General features: G+C 41.4%; 1 protein-coding gene and 1 long non-coding RNA gene across 5 annotated transcripts in view; one reads left to right on the top strand and one right to left on the bottom strand.

The window, feature by feature from the left end:
* The window catches only part of si:dkey-172j4.3 (diacylglycerol kinase delta), a 90,776-nt gene that overhangs the window by 27,338 nt on the left and 42,603 nt on the right, over positions 1-20,835 (bottom strand). For 3 of the 4 annotated variants that reach the window (XM_040012568.1, XM_040012569.1, XM_040012567.1), the window contains 5 exons: positions 3,749-3,859; positions 3,559-3,639; positions 2,742-2,846; positions 2,025-2,157; positions 42-148 (listed from right to left, as the gene is read on the bottom strand). In XM_040012568.1, the coding sequence (XP_039868502.1) occupies positions 42-148; positions 2,025-2,157; positions 2,742-2,846; positions 3,559-3,639; positions 3,749-3,859 (537 nt within the window). Of the gene's footprint in view, positions 1-41; positions 149-2,024; positions 2,158-2,741; positions 2,847-3,558; positions 3,640-3,748; positions 3,860-9,799; positions 11,178-20,835 lie in introns of those variants that run through there. The other variant, XM_040012570.1, reaches the window with a different exon arrangement.
* Positions 8,230-18,091, top strand: LOC120721928. Its single transcript, XR_005693298.1, has 3 exons — positions 8,230-8,354; positions 11,449-11,451; positions 18,079-18,091. It is a non-coding gene; the product is annotated as an uncharacterized LOC120721928 (long non-coding RNA).

Raw genomic sequence — 20,835 nt, 5'->3', positions numbered from 1 at the left:
ACAAAACCAAATGAAACTCGTGAGTAAGCCTCGGCTCGTACCCCATCCTCATCCTCAATGATGTCATTTCCTATGGAGGCTAGCGTGGTCCACTTGCAGTTGTTGGTGGAGCGAACAGCACATCTCTTGTGAGCCTTGAACTTACAAACTGCAGAGGATAGATGAACAAACATCATGTCAGACACACTGAAAGTCTCCACTTTTATCCTCTTCTATTTGGGTTAGTGTATGATGTAAGCTTCCTGATGGTCACAGTGTGTGACTGTACTCCTGATAGAGCTGTGTAAAACTATGCGATAACATGATGAGACAGTGTACATATGGACTGGAGAGCAGCTGGAGGGGGTGCTAAAAACTGCAGCTCCTCTAGTCTGAGGCTGCTCTAAAAGAGGGCTGGTCCCCATAGACTCCCATGTTAAGAGGCACAACTTTAAAGCAAAGACAAACATGTTTGCAGCCTGCTGCAAAACTCAGTTTTAGTTAGAAAGCATGTGCAGTATAACGTGGTTTTTGATGCTTAAAGTTATCAATTGGGGCGTGGCCTCTTTGAGCGACAGTCACAGTTAAAGCACTAAAAGCTCGTTACAGTCATCTGCACTTTTGGTCACTGAAGCTCTGATATTTTATTTCTGTGTTATAGGTTATAACAGCTATCTGTGCTATAGCTGACATGCTAAGGCTCTTTGAGGTGGCTGCTGTTGTTGTGAATTCTATATAAATGATATTTAAACTGAGTCCAAATATGGTCACTACAAGTTAAACAAAAAAAACTAAGCAGGGATCCACAAGTTCAGAGGTGGTTACTGCTTAATTACTGCTAAGTTTTGCCATCATTTAGATACAGTCTATGGTAAATGTACTGCTGGGTTTTTAAAGCACGAGAACAAAATTAATCTGAAGCAGGTACACAAGGACAGTGGGTCGACTAATTAGAGTTAATCAGTTAATTTCTTTGTTTTACCTAATCAACTTCATATTAGGGACCAAATTAAAATAAAGTGTTACTTAAATACCTGTAACACTTTCTTTCTTCAAGATATGTTGTGCTGAAATTAAACAAAAGGAGCCCTCAGGTACTAACATGTTCTCTGAGAAGAGAAATTCTCTTTAATGGTAATTGGAAACCTGCAGCCTCAATCACACAGACCTTGAGTCTGGTGATACCCTGGCAACATGCAGTTGCTAGGGAAAAACGTGTTTTTCCTGATCAGTTGGCGGGTTGTTGTTGGCAGTCGCTGGGTACATGGTGCTTTTACTTTGAAGGAGACTGGTCTCCTTTTCTAGTTTCTTGGACTTTGAGGTCGACATACATGGATATTTTGGTAAACCTAGATTTTTGTGTGTTTTGGCCTTTCTTGCACGTGTAAATGCCGTGATATTTTTGTTGGATTTTGAGCTGCCGCTTAAGGGTTATATGGCGACCTGCTGCTCTGGCATGATCTTGACAGACTTTGAGGTGGTTTTACGCATTTTAATGTTCACTGAGATATTTTTCAAAATAAGCTCTTAAAATCCTGTACTCTTCAGAAATTGTTCCATCTTCCTCTCTTCTAAACCCCCAACCGCAGATGGCTGCTCCTCCTGGTTCTGCTCAAGGTTTCTTCCTGTTAAAAGGGAGTTTTTCCTTCCCACTGTCGCCAAGTTCTGGCTTACAGGCTGTCGTTGGATTGTTGAAGTTGTCTCTGAATTACAATTGAATGTGTTGAGTGGATTTAAAGTATGTCTGTAATCTGATTTTTACCCCTGATATGAGAGGTGACATACTTTATACAACTGTCTCCAGTTGTATCACAAACCTGTTAAGCAACCATTGTCACAGTGCAGGAAAGAGCTTTAAAGCTACTTTATTACTGCATATCAAGCGCAGACAAAGAGAACGCTGGTGATGTAATTTTTCTTGTTAGACCAAAAATGGTAGGATTGTTTCTTAGAAATTAATGCATGAGTGACTCGACGTTCCAGTGACTTCATATGAGTGAGCGCAAGAACACAGATGCAGTGTGTGTGTGCATGTGTCTACGTGCCTTCACAGGACAGGCCGTGGGAGGTGACACCTGGCAGCGCCTCTCTGCAAACGTTGCAGAAGGTCGGTCTGGCGTGCGAGCAGGCGTACCAGTTGTGCATCCCGGAGAAATGCTCCATATTAAACTGACTGGCCTGGGGGGGTGGGAAGGAGAAACATTGAGGTTGAGACGCGTCAGCACTTCTCTACACAAGAGGAAACACAAAAGGACAAAAACGAGAACTTTCCCAGAACTACAATTAAAAAAATAACTAGGCTGGGGTAGGAGAACGATGGCTGCACAATTCGTCACCTGCTTAAAATCACATCACATGAATAACTAGAGATGAGAAGGTAAAAATTGAAACCCCAAATTAACTTTTATAATAAAAAGCCTAGGAAGGCCAAAAATCAAAGAGAATATAAGCTCATAAAAAAAAAAAAAAAAAATCAGAGCCTCCACTTCATAACCAATTAAAGAGGAGGCTTGGTTTTATGAGGACATCAATCGGTAGGCAAAGAGTTGAAATGAGAGGCAGATAAAAAGGAGACGAGAAGATGTGAAGGTGGATCATTTATGTGAAAAACAGATGTAAGAAGAACTGAGCTGTGAAAGCTTGGTCTCATCAAAATTAATTACACACTCATGACTAGCTATTATCTAATGATAATCAGTTTGGCCCAGTTTACTCTCACGTCAGCCAGGAGAACGAAGGACACAGAGATGAGAAGCACCAACCTCGTAGGTTTCCCACTTTTGGACGGATTTGAGCGCCGTGATCCAGTCCTCCATTTCCTTCCTGCTTTCAGCGCATAACATTAGTTTGCGAAATGGAGTGATCACCTGAGAAAGAAAGAAAGAAAGTGGAAAGTTTAGAAGAGAGCAAAAAACTTGACTCCAATCTTTGAATTTCTTGTAGTTGTTGAGCAATATGGCATGACAGGCTAATGGAAGCACCAGCTGTTCTTCAGATATATGTCCCCAAATAAAATCCTGAATTAAACAAACTTATTAGAAGTTATCAATCCTGAAGTTAATTAAGCCTGGTATGAAGACGACTTTTACTTTTAAGACGAATGTTCTCTGTTTCCGGATTGCGTCGCTCTTTTTCAGGTTTCTACTGCTTGGTGGTTAGCTAGCAAGCGTGCGCAAACAAGTTGCCGTCTTCAGTGCAAACTACGGGCAGTCTCCTAGAGACCAAAGCAATCAGAAGGTTTCTGTGCAGCTCTGTATACCCCTTAAGTTCAATTCCTACATTTTGCTTTAAACTTTTTTATAAGCCAAAATTAACATTACCTGTTATATTAAAGTGAATAACAAACACACCTTGCTAACCAGACAAGCTAACTTAGCTAACTAAATTAGCTGATTAGCCGTAGTCTTTTACACTAAAAAAAACAGCCATGTCACCACCAAATAGCTGAGCTGGCATCCATTAAAATGGTCTATTTCTGACCTAGCATTAGTCCATAAAGGCTATTTTGTCATAAATTGCCCTTAGAAAAGTTTTAAAGGGCCACCTTGTAGTCATTTATAAGGCCTGTCTTGGTCTTACTGTGAAACTGTTGTTGATGTTCTTGGTGCTGGTCTCAGCCACACTGGCATCTGATAGGTCCACTTCATCAAAAATTAGGGACTAATGGGAGAAAAAAAACCCCATCAGCTTATTTTTTAGCCAGTTACATTTAAATAAAAATGTTACAGTTTAAGAGCTATGGCAGTAAAACGATCACACAGTTCTGTACCTTGCAGTCTTTGGCATAGTAGAGGGTCCTCCCTCTGAGTTTGAAGTACCTCCTCTTCCACCTCTGGAAGGAGCTTGTTTGCTTTAACAGGATTCCCTCCTTCACACTTTTCTGTAGTGAGAGAACAGAGACAGAGGGGATAGAAGGAGAGGAGGAGGAAGATAAAACAGACGTTAGCGCATCCAGAACCTCTGAATATCAGACGTGACAGCTATTCTTCTCGGAGTTCACACGTAAACAGAAGGAGATCGGTTTGGATAGTGTCACTCGGATGGCTTGCTTTTGTCAAACAAAGACAGATAGAGCTGCACACATGAGCAGAGCGGTGTCGACTGGATCTGTCACGATAAAACAGAAGCATCAGCCCAAAGGCTGCGCTGGGCTTTTTCTGTATTTTCACCCGATATGTGTGTGGATGAGATCAGGGGCCCAAAAACAGCACACTAATCTGTTAAAGCAGCAAATAACGACGTTTGATTTGGTTTGCAGTACACTCATGCAGCATTCAAGTCAGGTAGGGAAGCAGCAGGTGGGAGATGCAGTCATCCGTGGCCACGTAGAAATTATTACCACGGTCAGAACTTCGGAAGATCGAATGATTTCATTTGATACAATCGATCCGCTTGGCTGAAACTCATCACCAATTCTGCCACGGTGGCTGTTATTGTCTTTTTTCCTCATCTCTGCTTAACATGCGCTCGTTCTTTCTTTCCCCCTGTTTGTGACTACATGGTGCAAGAGGGCCGAATCCCCCATCGGTAATCAATTTGAGACAGGACATCGGGAGGGGGTCGCCATGGAGATCCTCGTTTCTCGTAACAACCGCTGGCACATGCAGATAGGATCTTAAAAACGCGCAGCTCCCTGCATACCTGCACATTCATCACCAAATGTAGCAACAAATCACTAGATCTGCCTCCGTAACAGCCCAGAGGCTTCCACATAAAGAGAATAACTGTGTGCCTGCATGAGTCACCCGCATGTCATGGCAGAAAACAGCTGTATCACACACGTGATAAAACTGGAAAGAATTCACTTTCAAGGCATCTGTGAAAACTGCTACAAGCTCCTTTTTAATGTTTCTTCATCTTAACACTTTATTCCAAGTGTCGCACATGCCACGTGGACTTCTTAGTCATTTTGGAGGTAAAATTTCACAAAGCTGAAGAGTTATGGTAATGTGAAGTGCACATGGAAAAATCTAGGTGGATTTCATTTTTCTGTCTGTGTTCAGACAGCAATACCTTATAAATGCTTTGTGCTACCCTGATACACCAAAAGTCCCCATAAAGCTCAATGTCTCTTCTTTCCAAAACAGTTTGAATTTTGTGTCTAGCACCAGCGGTAATAGAGTAAAGGTCATTTAAAGAGCGCTTACAAAATATTTTTGCATTCATGGCATTCCATATACTCCGTTTCTTTGTCTTAATGAATAACTCAAGAACTATTCAAGCTAACTTTTCAGCCAATAAGCCGAACCAGGAGGACTGCAGGTAATCACATCTTACCTTCTTCTTACCATTGTTTTCAGCAAATAAGACTTGCATAACAAACCAGTTCTCCAGGAGTTAAATCGTGTGTGTAAGTATGTCAACTTCCATCCAAGATCTTTTTCATTGCTTGAGGATACGGTCTGAAGATATTTTTCACTGTGAAATTAATATCAGTTTTCTAGGGGAGGTTTCAGGCGCTTTTCAAAAACACGTGTACGTTACTTTCCTAGTGAAAATTAACAAACGTCTCAGCTCAGGCATGGTTCGATGGCAGGTGGCTCAGCAGTCACTTGGCAGCGTTTCCATTTCGGAGCGGAAGTCTTCCCTTAAGGGAAATTGCAAACAGGAGTTTTCAAAAGTGAAAATATTCAAATTTGATAATATCTCGCAGAGCAGTTAGTTGGCTATTTTTATCTTTAGTGGTCTGAGTGCAAACAAAAAGAAAAGGAAGAAGATTAATGCATTACGCTTCTAACATCTCTAGGGTTTGGCTTTTCATTCAGTCCTTATATTTCACCTTGTATCTTACGCCTCAAAATTATTACTTTTTGTTTATTTTTACTGATCTAAATGCATTTCTGTCATTCTGTGTTTGTCATGGGTTTAACGCCAACTGGATGCCAGGCTCACAACAGAAAGGACTGCGTCTACTAGAGCAGTGGTCCCCAACCCCCGGGCCACGGACCGATACTGGTGCGTGAGCCGTTTCGTACTGGGCCGCTAGAGTTGAGGCTTGGGTGTGAAATTTATGGTTTTCAGGGTTTTTATCGTGGTTTTTTTACATCATTTCTATCATTAAATCGGTTTCCCTGGAGAATTTCCTGTGTATTATAAATAAATCTTCTGTTTTTTTGGTACCGGTACTGGTTTTATGTTGTTGTATTTATCCACGACACCTTAAATGCTGGTCCATGAAAATATTGTCGGACATAAACCGGCCCGTGTCGCAAAAAAAGGTTGGGGACCGCTGTATTAGAGGAACTGAGCCAACCTAGATTAGACAGCCATTACTGTCAAATGGGATTATTTGATAAAAAGATAGACACTGACATGTATATACTTGCTACTGGTAACATCAGTCTAATTGCCTTTTTCTGCACCACAGAGGCAAACCCAAGATAATAGCATCTGTCCACATTTTATATATTGATACCTACCATTTACTATAAATATTTTGGTGCATTCAATAGCACATGTATCTACTAGTCCATGATACAGATGATTCTGACAGTTTCAGTCCTCCATAACTTCTGTTACTGCTTATGTTTCTCCTGACCTTCCTCTTTCATCTCATGCGATTTCTGTCTTACTTTCTCCGGCTATTTCTCTTAGCAGTAATGTCCTTGGCTGTGTGAACAGTGGGAGTAATACAAGGCAGAGGCACCGCCGAACCAGTGATAAATCTAATTCATCGCTCCATCACAATCTCATTTCTCTCTTGCAGTGTGTGTGCGTGTGTCTCCGTCTGTCTGTGTCAATGTGCAACCATGAGATATCCTGCCTAGTAATGGCGCATACAGCTGCTTGTGCTCTCAGTGTGCTTGTTTCTTTCTTAGAATAAATGTGCTTTCATACCCTGCAGGAGAGAAAATCTCATATTGTCACCATGTGAGAGAGAAAGACGGAGAGAAAAGGAAGCAGAAAGGAAAGGACCGATGGTGGGAACAATGACAGATAGGCTCACGGTATGGATCATTAACAACAGGAGATGCAGGGGAAAAAAGAAGTATAGCTGCGAGAGCGGTGAGGACTGAGGAAGAGGAACAACACAAAAAGAGAAAGATGCAAAAACTACATCAACCACAGGCTCTAGAGAGTTGACTTGAAAGAAAACTAAAGAGCAGACGGTCCCTTGAGGAAGTAGAAGAAAGAACAAAATGCACCAACAGGAAGGTGTAAAGGTCTCTTTCCACTGACCCACTTGACACTTTAGAGATAACGGTGAGGTGTAACCACCATGTTCCACCAATCAAGCTTATCCGTGGTTGGCACAACAATGCCGTCACAAACCGTCAGTCGAGGAGTTAATCAGAGCGGTTTTGTTTGACGAACGCTAACAGCATTGCAGCCCAGGGTATCAGTAAAGGACAACCTGAAAGTCAGACCCAACACAGAGAAACTCATCAAGCCTAATGGCCCCATCCCCAAACCAGGGCCTAACATTTGGCTAGGTTAGCTTACTATCCTAAACATCCCAAGCGCATGAAAAATGCAGGTTATATGGAAAACATTGAGAAATTGAGTTGATTTAGAGCTGGCAAAAGCTAACGTGATAAGCGTTTCAGCAAAATCAGATAAAGTAAAGTTCAGTCTTCTCCAGCAGATGTTCAAATGCAAATTCAATTGATTTGCCTACATTTGCCAATTTATTCTGAAAAATGTTTTACATGCTGTAACTACCATTCGTCCCTTCACCCACAGAGATATATTTCAACCCCCCATTTAACAACAATTAAAAAGCAACTTTTGCAAACCTTTTTTATCCACCGAAGGAAAAAAGAAAACCTATGCTCCTCTAGTCTGTCATTTCTTTCCACTTACCTCATAAGCAGATTGCCGCCCCTTTCTGAGCCTACTTCACTCGGAGGTCTCTTCCTGTTAAAAGCGAGTTCTTCCCCTTTGCTATCACCAAGTCACTGCTTCTTTAAAGCGCCTTCAGCCAACTGTTGTTGAATTGAACTCCATCTATCACTATCTGTCACTTGAACTTCCCACTCACTCACTTCTCTTTGAATTTCCGCTGTCCGGCTACAAGACCAAGCAACTAAATTCTTCAACAGTCACACCTACTGCTAGAGTTCACGATGAGCTTAATTTTGTGTATTTAAAACTGAGCTACGCAAGCATCCCTGGTCTTCTGCTACTTATTAATTGCACTGAGTCGTCATTAACCTTTGATCACCGTGCAGAAGGAACTAGTCCCTACATTAAAACAATAAAGAGCCCGACCAATTTATCTTTCCCAGGTAAAGTTTCCTTAGCTTTCCTGACTGAGTCACGCACCTGAGCACAGTGAGTGTCACACATGCCATAAAGCCTCTTCAAGCTAATTCAGTGTACGGACTATATTAAACTGCACACAGGAACATATCGGCAGAGCAAACAGCACACGTGTGTTTCACATATAAACAGACATATGTGATATTCAAAGGTCACAGTGTCTCCTCTCTTCTCCAGCTGAGCGATGTTGTCACACAGATCACTCTATTCATTAGAGCAAACTAATCACATCACAACAATCATCCTGGCACACGCACACAGACAAACACTCAGAGGAGGGCAGTGAAGTGGATATGCACACTGAAGCACATTAACACATATACTTACTCATCTGCGAAATGCACACACACACAACCGGAGCTTTGAAGGGCGCCCACATCCACACAAACATCCGACTGAATCAACCCTGATTTATTTCTCCCTTCATTTAATTCTCTAACAGACCACACACACACACACACACACACACAAACACGTCTGTCAGCCTCCGTCCTGCATGAAAGACTGACCTTCAGTGTTCAGTGTAAACACTCAATCAACAAATCACTGAAATTTGGACTTTCTCCCAGACAGCAGAGCGACACGAGTGACTCGACCAGTATTCTGGCGTACACAAAGACTGCTGCACAAAAACTTCCTGCAGTTTTATTTCCACTCGGTAAAATGAGCAATACCTGAGACTGTAGGAGAAGACGGACACGGCCAATCCCAAACAACCCACTTCTCTGTGAACTCCACACAGAAAGGCCAATACCTTAACAAACAGTCACACCTACTGTCTGAGTTAATAGTTAGCTTCATTTCTGCAGCTGCGTGGACATGAAAATGCAACAATATATGTTTGGTAGTTTGTTCTGGAAACCAGGAGCTGCTAAAGCCAAACTTTCACACCTATAAAGTGGACACAAATAGAGACAGAGTGATATTTTGGGGTTTCTTTAAAGTATCAAACACTAAAATCATTGAAGAGAAAAGCTAACTGTCCTAGAGCAGCAGCGTCAAACTCATTTCACATCATGGGCCACTTACAGCCTGCTGCGAAATTGTCCTCTCTCTGACGTCCCTGAGATTTCTCAATATAAGAAAACGAGAAGTGTATTTTCAACAGTATGTTCCAGTTTTCATACATGACACAATAAACTTGAGTTACAACTTACAACAAACGCTGCTGTGGTGAAAGAAATCTGTCAGTATGACTGGGCTGAAATTGTAAGAAATAAATGTGTAAAATTACAGAGTTCTGGCAGCTCGCTGTCAGGACTGTCCTGTAATCATAACACAGGAAGCCTCTGTGATTCAGACTTTTGACAGTAGATTGTAAATAAAACATAACTTTTATGTCATTTAACTGTTTATCCAGTACTTAAGTTACTTTGGTGTGGTATGAAGAAAATGTCAAGAATGATGTCAAGAAAAGTTTGTACTTTTAAACAAGCAGCAAAGAAAATGCAAAGAATCCATCTGACAAACTACAAAAAAAAAACACACACAGACACACACATTCCCACAGTCTAGGACTGGGCTTATCTGGCTGTTGGTGTTTGCCTCTCACACTGACCTCTTCCTCAACCAGCCGGCCCTCCTCCGCCTTCCCAAAGTGAGCCGACTCCAGATGGTCCTCGTGGCTGAGCCACTTGTCGTCACCCTCCTTCCCTCGCCCGAACAACAGGGGCGCAATGCAGCACCCACCGCACCTACACAGCCCCAGCATTTCACTGAAAATCAGTCTTATCCTCAGGACGGTGGTAAGAAACTTTTACTTCCTTTCTGTGTGCTATCTGGATTCCTTCCTTCCCATCGTTTTTTTCCCTTCTCCTTCTTCTTATATTCGAATGCTTCCTTCTTTTGTCTACATAAAAAGTTTCACACTAGCGGTTCTCTCACACAATGCAATTCTACTTCCTCTCTCGCAAACTTCCCTGTGGCAGGTAACCACTCCCCCCTCAGGTGTGCATGTGTTTGAGCAATTTCCCCCACCCCCGCCTCAGATGTAACTCCTGAGAGGTGAGGTGGAGCGTGCAGGTGTGCGTCTGCGTGTTCATGTAAGGACAGGCCGACTTCCTCCAGGCTAAAAATAGAACCGGAAGAACCTGTCTGGTCGGCAGTGACAACACACACAGACACACACACATGGTAGTTGCTATTCCTGCTGATTTAAGGCATCAAATTCATTTTACACACACACACGCACATATATCAAGATGACGGGAAGGTTAATGGCACGCCGCTGTGGTTATAAGAGAGCTGGAAACGTCACTGTGATCACACAAACTCACGAGTTGCCAGCCTGCGTGAGCTGTCCTGACTCTGTGTGTCTGCGTGTGTGTTTTTGTGTTTGTGTGTGTTGCTCTGCGCTGCCTACGCGCTGTCATCGGACCGCTTTCAGTGTCAGATCAGCGTCTCATCTGCCAAGGCAAATTACAGCAAGCGTCCGCATTTGTGCGAGCGCATATGTAAGAGTGTGTGTGTGTGTGTGTGTGTGTGTTTTCTGCCACTCGGTATATCATTCTGCCTTTAATGAGCAGCAGCATGCTGTTCCCAGCAGACTCACTCAGTGACACCAGCTCCCTCTCCTCCTCTACTCGTCTTCAGTCCCCCCCTCCAGAACATTTTCCCACTGCTGATCTAATTCAGCATCAGGTCAAAGAGCTTCATTAGCAACTTTAAATGATTTTAATGTAACATGTTCTTATGTTCGTTAAAAAAAAAAAATACCAAGGACAGAAAAGAGCTAAAGGAGGGACAGAAAATCCTCTTTTACAGCAGGAAGAAAACAAGTTCCAGTCTTTTCTCCAGTGTCCTACTGCAGTCCGGTCGTTAAGTCACTAGGCCCAGTCACTAGCCGTGTCTGGACCTAAACTCCGCTGCAGGTCCATATATCAAACGATCACTATGGCATTACTGAGAGTTGAAAAACTGTCTAAAGTCTTTCATCTTTAATAAAATGATCAGTGTTCTGCTCTACCAGGTGTAACAATTGAGTTTAACATCCAGGCATCCATGAAAACGGAATTTATGACATTTAATGGAGTTAGAAGTTAGCAGGAAGTTAGCTCGCTAGCTTCTATCTAAATACAATATAGCATGTCCTGACTGCGGGGTTTTGGAAACAAATTAAAACGTGCAGCTCTGTTATCACTTCCAGCATAAATGAAGACAGAAAACTAAACAGCAGTGACGTTTGTAGGGTTACTGAAGTTTGGCTAGCTGGTATATAATGATGTGCTACGTGACCGCTAGCGACACAGCTATGTTAGCATAATATAAACAAGCTAACTTTTTTTCCACTCGATAAAAGTTAACATGAGTGTTCTCGGTGGTCAGGAACAAATGTAATCGCATGGCAGGATGCTGTAAAAGGACCAAACTTCAGCCAGGAGAACAACTGAGATAATGCAGCCACAATACGAGGTTAGTCATTCATATACTGCTGCATGGGCTGGGCTGTAGTTACAGCCTAAGGTTTTAAAAACTGAGCTTAAATAAATGATTAGTGGTAATAAAAGCCGAGGGAGGTCAACAGTGATCACTGACTGTTTTAGGAGCTTTTTGAGATCAATTAGAAGAAAATACATAACATTAAACATGTTAACAACACAAAAGCCATATTAAACGCAGACTACTTTAGGCCCGGAAGTAGGATCCGTCACGTCATCACTTAATGACCGGATAACAGATAAGAGCCCCCAAAATATAATAAGGAGATACACTATAAGACAAAAAAGTACCAAAAGAACCTCCAAGAGCTGTTCACCCATAAAAACCCACGCCACGAAGCTCCCAGCACACAGTTTTTATGCTGATTTTAACGCTAGAAGACTTTACATGATCTTTGCAAGTTGCTGCAGTTCCTACAAGCTTTTACTTTGCATTAACAGCACTTGCAGCTGATTGAGGAATATCGTATTATACGATATGAGGAATATCGTATAATATATATATTTTCTGTATATATTATATAAAATATATATATTGAGGAGAGAAGAAATTTCCCACACTCACTTGTTGCTAGGCGCTTAATTACACCTGAATTCAAGAGAGTCAAAATCTAATTAAAATGGGGAATTGAAAGTGAAAATAACTAAATAACCTGCAATTCCTGCACACTCTACAATCCTGTGATAAAGTGAGATAAATGAGTATTAGTATCAGCATAAACTATCTGTTTAAACCCCTTAAGTGTCTCATATTTGATACTTGAGTTTTTGAGACTTCTGCGTTGCATATAAAAAAGAGGTTTTGCCTTCCCTTAAACAAAAATCCCCCGTGACTGGAATAAAAATACATACAATTATTTTACTCGAGCATAAAATAATGCGCTTTTGATTATCGCACGTCTAGATACGACAGGAAAACACATCAAATTCTGTTAAGCACAGTAAGACAGCCTCATAGCCTTCATATATATGGACCAATCATGCTTATGAGTGTAGCTAGGGCCTAATTTTGAGGCAGGAGAATCCCTGCAGTTATTTAAATGTTACGCTCATCTACTCATGTAGGCCACTCTCTGAGCAACATTAGCAGGAGTCCCATTTGTTTCAGTGAGACTGAACTGAGCTGGTAATGCACGAGTGCCCTCTGGTTGGACGTGGCTCAAATGCCATGTAATCTAACATAAGCAGCACCAGTAAAATCTAGCGGAGGAATTTGAAAAGATCATCGAGAAACAACAAAACAAAGACTTACTGATCACCCAAAGCACGTTAAACCACAAGCCACGTGTAACCACACCTCACACCATGGCTAACATTTCAGCCTTATAAGTGATGGATGGACAGTACAAATCTTGCCCCGTGAAATTCACAGTAATCTGTACGATGATGTTTTTGCTTAAAAACTGCAAGTGGCAGCTTCGACGTGCGGAAATCGACTGATTTCAGGCGTTGAATACACTGATAAACCAACCATGTGGGATCACAGGGCATCCTTGGTGGTGCCTTTAATCTGAAAACTCCCTGTTTGAATGACGTGTTTCCTTAAAGTTGTGTGCACCAGGCTTTCACGTATGTTTTTATCTGGGTGGGATTTATAGCAATGTAACATCACAAAAATTGCTTTGAATTCAAGTTTTGATTTTATTTCCTTCATCATTTACGGATTTTCCCCTTTTTTCATTATCCTAGAGCAGAGATGTCAAACTGGTTTGACCTCACGGGCCACACAGAGCCCATTTTACCTTAAGTAGGTGAAGAAAATCCCCCTTTCTGTCTGTGTAAAACAGTTTAACCATATTACATCCTCGTGACAGCTTCACATAAGATGAAATCAGCACAATTTCAGCAGCATGTCTCAGTTTTCTATTAAAATAATGCTTCTGTAGTAAATGAAAGAAATCTGTCAGCATGACTAAACTGTAAGAATTATATGTGCAAAATTTAATTCTTTATCTATTACTTAGTTACTTTGGTGTAGTATGAATGGCTATGGAGGAGATATTTACCAACAGGAATCTGTAAAAATACAGTTAAAAATATTAAATCTATGCACGCCTTCACTTTTTTTCAAAGCTGTCCAGTGGGCCGTATTGGGAGTCATTGGCAGGCCAAATCTGGTCCCCCGGGCCTTATATTTGACACCCCTGTTCTACAGTATCATTGATCACTCTTTTGTAAATACTGCAATAAATTTGGTGCAGAAGAATTAAAAGAGCTGCTTTCATTAAAAGAACAGATTTTTTTAAACAATCCCTGTTCAAGATGCCCAAATGTGAAGATTATTCAGCTGTGGTCTTACTAAACACTGATCAGCAGCTGTTTATTCATGAATAAACAGAAACGCAGGTGCTTTTTTTCCCCACGACTAATTAAAACAGTCGCAGGCTGGCTGCTGCAGACACAGAACCACCTGGCCTTTCAAATATGGCCATGTTTTTGTAATCATGAGGCCACGCCGTCTCCGGGACGGACAACACCGGAATGCCAAATGCAGCTCGGCTCCCGTGTCACTGCCTTTGGACAAGCTGCGGTTATTTTTCTCCTCCAGCAGATGGCAGACTGAGAAAGAGATGAAGGGGGTGGTGGGGGAAACGGCGGGGAAGAAAAGGTGACGGTGGCACGGGGAGAGGAACTGCAAAGGGTTTGGAGTAAGGACCGAATGGAAACATTAAAGATGAGAGAAGGAGAATGGTGCAGTAATCTGCAGCACATTTGGCAGGACTTTAACTCGGAGCAGCCTCCCAGCTGTTTGTGTTGGCTTTTTAACACACACACGCACACACACACACACACAAACACGCACACACAAACACGCACACACAGGGTTTCTCATGTGGACATGCAAATCCCCCTGTGCACCCAACAAACTCATGTTTCTGGCACCACCCAGGTGGAGTTTGACACACATCCAACACAGACACACATCATCAGGACTGACACACAAGCAGACATCTATGGAGGACCAAAACTGCCAATGACAGGAACAAGACGTGAAGAAATAAGGAATGACTCGACAGAAAAGCATCAAAACAAGTATTTTTTTAAAAAGTTACTTAAATTCATAGATTTGTTTTAAATTTCTTCTGCATTTGTTTTTTTAATGAATTACAAAAATAAACATATATGCCATGAAATACATTTAAAATATTATATTTATAATTTGGTTTTTATTTTATTTTATTTATATTACCTTTTTAAAAAAAATAATTTAAATAACTATAAATAAAAATGGAAAGTAAAAATTAAATTTTAGCATAACAAATAATTAAATAGATGTATTTTTAAGAAATGTAAATTAAAATGTAAATAAATGTAGTTACAAAATATATAGATGTCAAAATAAGGTGTAAGTATTTAAAAGAATAGACACTCACTGGCCAGTTTTTTAAGTACAACTTTTCAACTGGTCATTAACACAAATATCTAATTAGCCATTAACGTCACAGCAGCTCAGTACACTGACGCACGTGGACGCAATTAAGACAAACTGAAGGTCAAAACCAGCATCAGAACGACAAAGAAAGGGGATTCACAGTGAGTGCCTTTGAATGTGGCATGGTTTTGGTGCCAGACGTGCTGGTTTGAGTATTTCAGAAACTGGTGACCTGTTGGGATTTTCCCCACACGACCATATCTATGCTTTACAGAGAATGGTCTGAAAAACAGAAAATGTCCAGTGAGCTAAATGGTGGGTGGGTGAAAATGCCTTGTTGATGTGAGAGATAAGAGAAATCTTATTGCACTGAAGGTATGCAGAAGAGCAGCAGCAGAAGACCACACCCACCCACCATTTACTCCACTCTGTCAAGAACAGCAAATGTTTTCTTCAACAGTTGGATGGTAGGGTCAGAATTTGGTGCAAACAAAATGTAATCATGGATCCAGCCTGCTTGTATCAACTGTTAACGATATAAGACACATTTTCTTGGCATATGGATGTGCAGCCAATAAATCTGCAGCAATGCAGTGTGATGCTTTCACCTCAACATAGGACAAAACCTCTGAGGAATGTTTCCAGCAACTTGTTGAATCTATGCCACAAAGAATGGAGTTCAACATGTAACCAGCAGATTGTACCTAATAAAGTGGCTAGTGAGTGGAATTTCAGGTGTTAAATCGCGTATTTATTTCTACATTTATTTTTTTGGCATTTACAGACTTCCGTAGACAACCTGGATCACCCCAATGCTGTAAAGCCCCACCCAGCCGGCACTCAGAGGTCACTAAAACAAATGCAGCGTATCATTAGCACATAACAGCTGACCCGGGTCTGTTGTTGTTAATTATACTTATTTTCTCTCTCGCTCTCTCGCCGTCTTTATTTTCTATTTTTTTTTGCTTTGTGACATTTGAAGTTGGTGATGCAAAGGCATGCGGGGTTGCCACGGCAACAGTTCGACTTTCAAATCAACCTTGAGCGTTGGAAATTTAAGGACCAGCGCGCAAACAGACAAAAAAAAGAAGGAAAAAAAATAGAACTTGCGCTCCTTTTCACCTGGACGTTTTCTCTTCAGTTAATCAAACAGGAAGTAAACTAGGCTTCCTATGGGTGTGTGTGTGATGTTTGTGTGCGTAAGGTTGCGTTACCTCACCGTCCTTAATAACTTTCATTATGCAAGCAATTTTATTAAACGGTGCAAAGAAACGCGGTTAAACAGATCATTTGAAATAGAACAGCTTGCATCATCTGTTATACATAAAAAACATCTGACCACACACACACACACACACACACACACACACACACACACACACAGAGGGAGAGTCAGAACAAGGCGTGGGAGGACTTTGCACCATGGCGACCACATCCTGTCTCATGTACCTCTGTGTGTTTATTAATAGACACAAACACGCCAGTGATATGTGCAGAAAGCAGCCAGAGAGAAACTCTCGTACACTCTGTCGTACTTTAGATGGACAGATGGAGACAGCCAGACACAACACACACACACACACACACACACACACACACAAACACACGCACGCACGCACGCGCACACACACACACACACACACACACACACACACTTTCTAACCCTCTGACACACACGCATGCACACATTTCTTCAGGTTTAGCCCAGTTTTCACATTTTTATGTTAATGTGTCTTTGAAAGATCATCCAGTTTTTGGCTTCTGCCCGTGAGGTTTGTGCACTGAAGGACACATAATCTGCTGCTGGTGATGGTGACAGGAGGAGGAAGAGAAGGGGGGGGGGTTTCCCAGGAGCATATGGACCAAATCTGGCCCTGATGCTGTATAATCCTCGCATACATACACGCACATAAACACACACAAGCGAACAGATAGGTCTCTCAGCCAGAAATAGACACACAGTGACAGAGAGATGGAAAAAAGGTGCAAGGCTCTCATAATGTGCCGATGCGATTAGTGTGCTCTTCCTGTTGTTTAGATTTGTGATGTTAATCACTCTGGTGATGGTTTTTTTTTGTTCTGTTGTCGTTAGAAAAGAATTATGCAAATAAAAGTTTTACATTTGGGTAAGGCGGAGATGAAAGAAGGAGGCAAGACGAGAGGAGGTTGTGATGTAATTCAGGTAGGGGAAGAAGGAGAGGAGTGTAAAGACAGGAGGAGGTAAGCCAAGATTATCTATATGGCCATGCATGTGTGCGTGCACGCACTGGTGATTATCCGTGATGATCACACCGTGCTGTTTAATCTGGTCTCAAAGCATCCAAAAAACATCAGATTGGGGGGATGTGTGCACGCCTTTGTGTGTCAGTACGTTCCTGTGTGCGTGTGTCTCCGGGGGACCCAGTGTGCATGTAAATGTGATAAATTAAAATAAATTTTCAATAAATCTAAATAATCAGGGTGTCCATGTGAAGATGTGCATGATGTGTGTGTGTGCTCTCAATTCCTTTTCCTCTGGCAGCTTTACCTCAGACACACACATACGCGCGTGCACACATGCAGACGTTACACTGACTTATTTAGTTTCGTAGAAACTCTAACTCTAAACCACATGTTCACCCTTTAAATTAATGATCTGAATTAATTTAATGAAGGAAGCAAAGTCCCCGCAGCTTGTGTTTTGTGCACACCTGCTCACACATGATGAATTATCCACCCCTGCAACCTAACCTTCGCTTTTGGTGTTCGCCACAAAAGCCAAGCAACGTTTGCCTCCGCAAAGATTATGCAGAGCCGTCGCCACGCCGCAGCACACAGGTGAATGGAGGCCAAGTGACCTGAAAATATTTCAGTCATGGATTTCACCTGATGCTGCATGACCCTGGTTTGCTTTTAGAGACTAGAGGGGGAAATGAGAGAGCAGGGAGAAAACTAAATGAAACTGCAGACTTCCTTTTAAGTTCTGACAGTTTGATACCGTTGATTGATCCCAGCTATGGGCTGGACTTTGGAAGGAGGCAGCAAAAGAACTCCAGTGACTGGATCTGTGTGAGTAATGAAGCCAACCTTTGCTTCACGTTTGGTCTGAACCATAAAATAAATCTTATTTTAACCTGAAAGAAATGCAGGTCCTCTAATGGCCACTTGTGGCTGGCTTTAACAATGAGTTAGTCCTCACAGACTCCAACGTTTTAACTGACCAGTAAAATGACTTTGACCTTACACACACAGGCATCAAGACCTATTAGTGAACATTTAGCAACTGCCAGACGCTCGGTGTGATTCCCAACCAGTTACGAGTCATTTCTGCTAAACCCTAATTCACTCAAGACTAGAGTCCAATCAGTGATTGCCCCTCAACCACAGTTTGATGGAGGCAGTGTGTATTCTGCAACAAGCTGAATAAACGAAGGTTGAATGCTGAGGTTTATTTATTGGTGTTGTACCCAATACCTGCTCGCAGTTGCTTTGGTCGCTAGCAGATTGTTGTGGTTGTCCATGGTTTGCATGGAAGATGCCAACTTGTGTGCAAATGCTCTCCAACTGCTAGCAGGGCGAGAGTAAATCTGAGAGCACAACGCAAGCTGGAAACAGAAAATGTTTTGCTGCAAAGTTGAAATGCAACTATGTTTTTGAGTCCTTTGAAATGTATTGGCTGTAGGAGGGATGTACCACTTTTACTTTGAAGGCGAGTATTCTCGATTTCCTGTTTGTGTTGCACTTTGTGAAATGTGATTATTTAGCAAGTCTTTGCAGACAAGTCGACGTCTTCCATGGAAACTATGGGCAACCACAGCAAACCGCTAGTGACCAAAAAAATCACGAGGCTTCTGGTGCAGCATCCTCTTTGCAGCCAGTTTCAACCATTAGCCAATCAGTTGGGGATACTCAGTATGTTTTCCAGAGGGGTCACCAACCAGTCTCTGGACCCGTGTGACTGAGGCTTTACTTAGCATTAATTACCAGCTTTTATTTAAAACAACACCATGATGGCAATACCCAATAGCTTAAAACTGTCACCTGAAGCTCTGACTCAAAGTGAAGACCACTGAAATGTCATCACATCCCAAAAACATGTTCTGAAACTCTCAGTGATCCTCCCAAAGACAGACAGATACAAGCACACACTCACACATCAGTAATCAGACAGAGATAGAGGCAAAAACCAAACCGTCTAGCTTTCTCTCTCTGCGCCAATGGCTGTGCTGTCGTCATGGGAGATGAGTGATTTCCAACCCATGGGGGCTTTTCCTGTCCTCTCCACTCATTTCCCGACAGTCTCATTCGGAACATAATTGCTGCAGTAAACTGAATTGTGCTGCGCTCCAGCAAACGCTGCTGACAGCTATTAAAAATCACTTTAATTTCACAATTATGATCAAATACAGATCTGAATTCTTCTGCCTCATGGGAACAGTTTAGAACTACTAGTACAGGTACTGCAGGAGTACAGAAACACTGCAGACGAATGCATACATTTTAATTTCTTTGCATCTGAGCAAAGTAACCCGTTTTATTTCATATATGAAAATCAGATTTTCCAGTACAATTTATTGAATCCTTACTATGCTCAGCATTTACATACACCCAAACATTTACCACCAACCACAGACTTTACCACCATTTTATTTAAAGACTTCTGTGTGGTCACCTGTTAAAACTGAAGATAAATGATTGAAGCTAATTAGATTCTGCGTAAATAAAAGACTCAACCCCCCCCCCTCCATTTCAACCAAAACGTCACACTGTGAAGTGTGAATGATTCTTCCTTCTTCATTTAAGTAATGTTTTCACTCAAACACAAAGCACCGAATGAATTTCTCATTGCCCAGAATGACTAAAAGCTAGCCTCATGTAATTTCCATATATTACAAATTAAAGAATAAAACCACCAAACCAAGTGTTTTTTAAGCTAGACTGCAAACTCACTGAACCCAAATTTTAACAAGTGTCTTAAAAAAATGTTCAGATTGGTTACATGTAAGTGCCACTGAAGTGGAGATTTCTGGTGTGTATGAAAAAAATAATAAATAATATATGTTAATTATAGTTATTATATTAAATTACTCCGATATATTATAAGATTCATGTTTTATACTTATATTTTATACTAGTTTTTATATATATATATATATATATATATATATATATATATATTAGGGCTGTCAATGTTAATGCATTAACGTCATTACGATTAATGCGATTACAATTTTTAACGCAATCAACCCAATCTGGAGCGCAGAATCTACAAACTCTGGACAAACTGCCCAAAATGCGTTCAGGGATTTTGAGTCATTCTGCACTACAGATGATTTGATTGTGTTAAAAAACAGTTTTTTAGAGCAGTAAACCTCAGTGCAGAGATAAAGAGATAGCATTGGGGCGACAGATATAGTGGAATCACGGGTACATGTTTCTGAAAGGAGGTTGTGCACATCCAGTGAAACGGCTGAGGAAACATGGGTGGGCTGATACCTCATTTAGTCCGTAGGACCTTAATTTAATCAAGACCAACTGAGCAAAACTCTCTCTAACTCTATATCCAGGGGTGCACATAAGTGGTCCACAGGTGCGCATGCGCTGTCAAAATAAAAGACGCACACCAGATATGAAGTTGCAACACGCGTTTGTGTAAATAAGATTTACTGGAGGAGGACAGACATTTGTTTAGAACTCTTAACCCTCTCAAGGCAGGCGTTGCTGATTTGCAACAGTTAAAAACTAACAACCTGATTACCCCACATACATATTTTATGAGTTTTTTTTATTCAGAAGTACCACTGC

Source organism: Simochromis diagramma, unplaced genomic scaffold (assembly GCF_900408965.1).
Source record: "Simochromis diagramma unplaced genomic scaffold, fSimDia1.1 OVJJ01000612.1, whole genome shotgun sequence".
In the NCBI taxonomy this organism is placed as follows: Eukaryota; Metazoa; Chordata; class Actinopteri; order Cichliformes; family Cichlidae; genus Simochromis; species Simochromis diagramma.
The sequence above is the reverse complement of the archived record's forward strand: the minus strand, read 5'-3'. Positions and strand labels throughout refer to the sequence as shown.